General features: G+C 51.0%; 1 protein-coding gene across 1 annotated transcript; it reads left to right on the top strand.

Moving 5' to 3' along the window:
• Positions 1–199: 199 nt before the first annotated feature.
• On the top strand, positions 200–6255 carry LOC103771661 (galactose-3-O-sulfotransferase 2-like). Its single transcript, XM_008938962.1, has 4 exons — positions 200–225; positions 4511–4597; positions 5021–5300; positions 5395–6255. The coding sequence occupies exons 1-4, from the start codon at positions 200–202 to the stop codon at positions 6253–6255; spliced, it is 1254 nt and encodes a 417-aa protein (XP_008937210.1).
• The last annotated feature ends 630 nt before the right edge of the window (positions 6256–6885 follow it).

Genomic DNA, 6885 nt, shown 5'->3' with positions numbered 1-6885 from the left:
TTACTTAGAAAGAGCTTTTCATGGCTTGTTAACTCCCACATCCCTCCCTCCCCCCTCCCCGGGAACACCTAGCCCCTCCCTTTGTCCTCACCTATCCCAGCCAGTTATAGCAGCCATGGGATGCTAGAAATAGAGACGCCCAGACGGAAGGAGGCGATTTGCAGAGGAGATATTTTCCAGCTTGCAGCAGAGAGGCAGCATGAAAAGACCTGGGTGCACTTCAAGGTAAGGGGAGAGGGAGGTGAACTCTCCGGGCACAGAACTAAAATGCAGCCTTGTAGAAAGATTTGGTTCAGGGAATCACTCTTAAGCTGTTAACCTGTAGAGTTGGCTGCAGTTTGCTCCAGGGTGAATTTCACCGTGAACGTTTCTTTCCTGTATTCCAGGTCTTTTAATTTGAAAGACCCTTGTCAGGTTGAGACAGGGTTCTGTTATTTTCAGCTTAAACCAAATGAACAGGAGGTTGTCTTGAACCTCAAAGCATCTGTAGCAGCAGCTCCCAGTGCACCCCAAGAGGTAGTTTTCTGTATTTTTTTTCCCATCTGGGAGTTTGCACAGTGCAGGTTGGAAAGACAGGTTGAACCTCTGGTGCCAGCCCTGCTGAAACCTCTGCAGGTTTTTTTTTGGCTTCTCAGAAGAATTCTGTGTCTTAGCAATCAACTCCTAGGTGCTTCCTCAAAGGGTCTCCAGGCTGGTTGCATGTCTTACGTGCTTAGGTAACTTCTGTGTGACATTTGAATTATGGCTTTCACTCTTGAACTTTGCTTTGCAAAATACTGTTAACAGGGCAAGAAAAGCAGATAGTGGCTCTGACTGACCTGGGGGCTCTTGGTTGTGTCAGGCTTCATGCAGCCCAGGTGAAATGCTTCCTTGCTGCTGTGTGCAGAGGGAGAAATCACTGCAGCCACGGTGCTGTGCCTTCCCTGCTCCCAGTGATACCCTGAGTGGTTACAAAATCCCTCTGCTTGGGGCTGGAACTGCTGGTAGAAAAGGTCAGCTCTGTCTTCTGTGACACCAGATCCTCGCTGTGTTCACCTTCAGCCAGTAAAACAGCTCTCAGATGAGTGGGGCTGGTCTTGAAGGGATTAAAGGCTAGGGGATATTTTAGCCACTGTTGAGTATGCTGTCGACCCAACACATACAGATTTAGAAGTGGCTTGCTCAGAGAGTGGCAGTCTTGTGACAAAGGGGGTGTGTGTGTGACACTAAGGGCACAGAAAGAGTGGTGCTGGCTCTCACAGAGCTGTGCCAGGGCAGAGGGTGCAGAATGGGTGGTGGAACCCCACGTGCTGATTTGCAGGACATGCTGAAGCCAGGGAGGGCACCTGTGAGTACAGTTGTGGGTGGCCAAGCCCAGGGGGGTGATGGGGACAGGACCCTCTGCAGTGATCAGGCACAGGACCCAGCTGCACAGACACACCAACCAGTACCCTGCACACGGGCAACCCCCACCTCTCATCTCCATAAGATCTGTTTGCCTGCACCCCTCCCTGGGGATCACTTCAATCCCTGCTCTTGGCCCTTCCCCTGACTTCTGTCCCTTGCCTTTGCTGGGCTGAGGTGCAGTGGGGGGAAGGTGGTGGCAGTCCCCTCCTGTCCCCACTCCATGCTCGCCCCTAAAGCTGCCAGGCAGATACCTTTCCATCCATCCATCCCAAGGCAGGGGAACAAGCACCATCCCACAAAGTAGCTTTGTTTGGCACCCCTGGGACAAGGAGCCCACCATTTCTACGTGGGGGTTGGCACCTCTGTGGCCCACGTGTCAAGGAAATCAGTCACTCCTTAAAACTGGCCATTCCAGGAAGCTGCTGTGCTTTTGACAAGCTGGGCAGCCACCCCTTGCTGTTGTCTTCAGGATAGTGCCACAAGGAGCAGGGTGAGCTCTGCATGGCCCCTTGGGACTCAGTGGTGGCATGTTTGTGCCTCTAACTTGTCCACAGGGTGTGTTTGGCACTGAGTACCAATCCCTTGTGCTGCATCACCAAAACTTTGAGTTTTTACAGGCCTAGATAATCTGGACTGTTATTCTTCCATGTGTCTTCATGTCCAAGAACCAGCTGTTGTTTGAGGCTTTCAAAGCACATCCAGATAAAATGGGTCTGCTGGGAGCATCCAGTTACACTGGAGATGGTGTGCTCCATGTGTGTGAAGATTTGGAGGCAGGACAGCACTATGTAATCTCTTCACTAGAGTAAAAAAACTATTAAAATATCGTGGGCTGCCTTGGTGTGATCAGACCTAGAGGTCTACAGAGCCTGTCATTTTGCAGTGGAAGGGACTGGTAATCCTTCTGGAGTGTTTTGTGATCTTGATGTATCTTCAGGATTGTTTTAGGTGTGTGCTGATTTGTCTGCCCCATAAAATACCCATCTGTGTTGCTGTTTTGGGGACACCACCCAAACAAATGCATGGACCAGCATTAAACTCTACAGAAAAGGTGTGGGAGAAGGACATCACCAGAGAGGCTTAGGAAGGACTTCCAGGCAGGCAGGGTGGCATGTTTTGGAAAACCACCATACCAAGGTCAGCTTCAATTTAAATGAAAGACCAAGAATCTGATCTGTTTTAGCAGAGGACTTTAGAGCCCTAATGGCTCAATGGTTGGACTTGATGATCTTGGAGGTCCCTTCCAACCTAAAGGATTCTATGATTCTAAAACAGGCAGGGACTGTGCCTGAGGGATGTGAGCCTGCTTGCTGCCTGTGGGGCCCTCTGTGTTTCTTCTCCTGTCTCCTCTCTACTTCCCTACGTAGAAGGATCAAAGGAAAGGGGATTGTCTCACTCCCCATCTCCCTAACAGGCCTGGGACCAAAAAAATTAAGAAATACTGATGGAAGACTGCCTGTAGCTGTGTCTTGAAACTCTTCATGCAGAAGCTGTGCTGCAAATTCCTATCAGAGGTTGGTACTAGCTGTGAATGAGTGTCTTCCCTGGCTTTGGGAGGGGTTCTTCTCCCTGGAGATATCCCAGTTCAGCTGGGGTGCTGTTGGACAAGGAAAGCACTCCTGTGCAAGGCAAAGCTTCAGGAGAAAAGTGGTTTTAGGCAGGTTTGCATGGCGAGCAGAGTGAGATGCTTCTGTGTAGTGCCATCTCAGTGTTGTGCCATCACCACCCGTCTCCAGGCTTCCACTGTGTTTGCCTTTGGCTCGTGGCTCTCGGGTCGCAGCTGGCTACAGTGGCTGTGTTTGTATGTGCAGCTCTTCAGGCTCTGTTGGACTTTGCTCCCATCCTCTCTCCAGTGTTCCACGGCCAGATCCAGACTCTCACAGCCTGGCTTTTCAAACTGTGGCCAGTCAGAGGCAGGGTGTAGGCCATGCCAGGCAAAGCTGGTGGTTGCACTGTCATAAGGCCAGCTGGAAGGAGAGATTCGGTGTCTTTCACATAGTACAAGCTGCAGGCTATGCAAGGCACCATCCTGTGTGCCAGGACCACGTGTGAGGACCCCTTGGCCAGAAGGACAGTAGAAAGGACCACCAGGTCCAGCCCACAGCAAGCCACGTGCCCCCATTGGCCCTAAAACCTGGCAGGCTTGGAGCCTCCATTACTCACTTAGGTGAGTGGGAACCACAAGTATGACCATCCCAGGTCTGTATCTTCCTAAAACAACATAAAGCCCAAGCCAGATCTGCTGCATTTTGGAAATTATAGCTGAAAACATGGAATTCACACCAAGTTAAATAAACTTCTGGGATCAGAGAAATCGCATCAAACTCAGTGATGGAAAGTTCCTTTTTGGTGGGACTCAAACCTTCAGAAGATCCTGTACATGTCCCAGCTAGAATGCACAGGTGATGGCACATGCTGGTTGCCCAATTAGTGCTGGAAAAGACTAATCTCTCCTCATTTCCAGGCAGAGCATGAGTAGATGAGGTTCTCAGTCCAATGAGCTGCCTCTGAGCTCCCAGAGCTGGGCTGGGAGGAGGATCTGTCACAGCAGGGAAGCAGTCCTCTTTTTTTGAAAGCAAGGTGTAATTAAGCCATTATATGTGCTGTTGGGTTTTTAAGTGGTTTTCTGTATTGAAAAATCTCAGTTATATTGAAAAAAAAACCAGTTTAGTGTTTCTTTGAGATCCCTATCTTCTGGAGCAATGTGACAAGAGGAGGCACTCAGGTTTCCTACCAAGGAAATCCTCTACAAAGGGCTCATTTTCTAGTGAATAAACTGGACACTTGAATAGTGAATAAGCTTTAAAGCCCCAGAAAACTGAAAGAAAAGCAAAATAAAAGGCAGCAGAGCAGAGTGGGAGGCTGTTGGAAGAGCTTGGGCTCTGCCTGAAGCAGGCTGTGTCTTGCCAAAGGCCCAAGTTAGGAGAGTGGAAGTGCAGTTTCCCACTGTCCTGCCCCTGATGCCAGAGCTGCTGGCAGAGCTGGGGGAGCCAAAGGTGGCTGGCACCATGGAGATGTAAAACTGTGCCTCCTGGTGATGAAAACTCCCTGAGGCAACACACAGAGTTTGGTGGTTGGAAGGACGAGCAGATAAAAGTCCACTGAAGCTGTTCTTTCTTTCCAGGCATATCAAATGTGTCATCATCTGCAGCCTTTGTCTGGGACTCGTCTTCCTGTCAGGATTCTTCCGTAGGAAGAACACAGATTATGTGTAAGTAAAGCAGAAGCAAGGTGGCATGACTTCCTCTGCTGCAAGGACCTGGCCTGGGACATTTCATTTAACTCTCAGGAGGTTGAGGCCAATACTGGAAGGGCAGAGGCCCAAAGTTAGATCCTAACGTTTGCCACGTTAGGGCAGGCAAGAGATCAAATTAGCCAACGTGCAGCTCTGTGGGGCAAAATCAGGTTTTTTATGGAAAAAAGGGGATTGAGCTGAAGCCTTTGGGTGAGGACCTGGGGGTGAATAAAGCTTTGACATCTGTACCTGAGGGATGGGGCTTGTTTTGGTAGGTGCCTTGCACCAGCTGAAGTGTTGTCAGAAGGAGAACCTGGTCAGATTTGGCTTGGCCGGGTCTCAGGGATGGGGTATGGCACTGGGGGGGAGCTGTTTTCCCCATCTGTCGCCTTCCTGCAGAATCTCCAGGAGCCACGAGGAGCTGGTGATGCCTTCGGTGCCTTGCCATGCCAAGAGGAACGTGATGTTCCTCAAGACCCACAAGACAGCCAGCAGCACCGTGCTGAACGTCCTGTTCCGGGTGGCAGAGAGGTACAACCTCACCGTCGCCCTCCCAGCCGACCAGCGTGTCCACCTGGGCTACCCAAAGACCTTTCTGGCTGCCTTTGTGGAGGGATTTCAAGCCACGGGACAAAACTATAACATCATGTGCAACCACCTGAGGTTTAACCCCTCGGAGGTAAGGAGGAGCCACGACGCCGGCGGGGATTCCTGGTGGAAGGAGCAGTGCCTCCAAACTGACAGCCCCTCTCCTTCCTCCCCCCCCCAAATAGGTGCAAAAGGTGATGCCAGTGGACACCTTCTACTTCTCCATCTTGAGGAACCCCATTCCTCTGCTGGAGTCTTCCTATGTCTACTACAAGGACAACGTCCCTGCTTTCAGGATATCCAAGGATGTGAACGAGTACCTGGTGTCCCCTGTGAAGTATTACCATCCAGCAGATCAGAAGCAAAACATCTACGCCAGGAACATCATGTGGTTTGATTTTGGCTACGACAACAACGCAGAGGACAACAAAATGTACATCCAGACAGTCTTGAAGGAGATTGAACAGAACTTCCACCTGATCTTAATAGCAGATTACTTCGATGAGTCCATGATCCTCTTGAAGCATGCCTTGTGTTGGGATCTGGATGATGTGGTTTATTTTAAGCTCAATTCCAGAAGCCAGGACACTGTCCAGACCTTGACTCCAGAAAGCGTGGAGCGGATAAAAGCCTGGTGCTCACTGGACTGGAAGCTCTACCTACACTTCAACCAGAGCTTCTGGAGGAGAATTGAGGAGACCATAGGACTCCAGGAGCTGGAGAAGGAGGTGAATCACCTGCGAAGGAGGCAGAGGGAGCTCATGGAGACCTGTCTCTCAGACCAGGAGGCAGTGGGGAAGGATCATATTGAGAACAAAGCTCTCCTGCCTTTCCAGTCAGGGACTGCAAATATCCTTGGGTACAACCTCAGACAAGACCTGGACAACAGGACTCTGAGAACTTGCCAGAAAATGGTTATGCCAGAGCTCCAGTACACATCCTATCTTTACACTGCTCAGTACCCACACAAGAAGAGGAAGCAGTTGGGCTTGCCCTGGGAGTGGACCAGTTTCCAGGAGAAGATGCAGCTCCCAACTCCCAACTAGGGCACACAACAGTGTGGTTTCCCTCTGCATCACCCTGTTTCTGGCATGTGACTGACCTGGGGGACTCCTGTGCATGAGGGGAGGGCAGGGGCAGCTTTGTTAGGGGCCACCGAGCTGGTGGTGGGTCCCTTTTTGGGGACCTTGAGCTCTGTGTTGGTCGGACCCTGTGTGATCCTTCCTCACTGCTCCCAGGCAGGGGAAGCAGCCCACTGCTGCTGAGCACTCAGCAGGCCTTGGACATTCTTGTCTCTTAATCATTAATCATGGGCTTAGTAATTTGGTTTGCATTCGACTTGATTTAATAGCCATTATTATGTCCAGGCTGATGGCAGCTCACTAGAGCAAATCCTGATTTTTGGCACGTAGGGGAAAAAAGGGGAGGGGGAGGGGAACGAGGAGGAGAGTGCAACAAGGGGTCTGCCATCCAGCAGCATCCATGCTCAACAACATCTCACCAGCATGCAGTGCTGGGGCTGCTTTGTGGGTGGGAGCCTTGAGCGGGGTGTGATGGCTGCTGCCTTTCCCCACTGCCACATGAGATGTCCCTATCCTGTGTGTCATGAGTTGTGGGGGGCCTCTCCACCACGTGGGACAGGTTGTTGGCAGTGCCCAGCTTGTGGTTTTGTGCCT

Source organism: Merops nubicus, unplaced genomic scaffold, assembly GCF_000691845.1.
Source record: "Merops nubicus isolate BGI_N331 unplaced genomic scaffold, ASM69184v1 scaffold42864, whole genome shotgun sequence".
NCBI classification, from domain to species: domain Eukaryota; kingdom Metazoa; phylum Chordata; class Aves; order Coraciiformes; family Meropidae; genus Merops; species Merops nubicus.
Note: the sequence above shows the minus strand (reverse complement) of the source record. Positions and strands in the feature narration are given on the sequence as shown.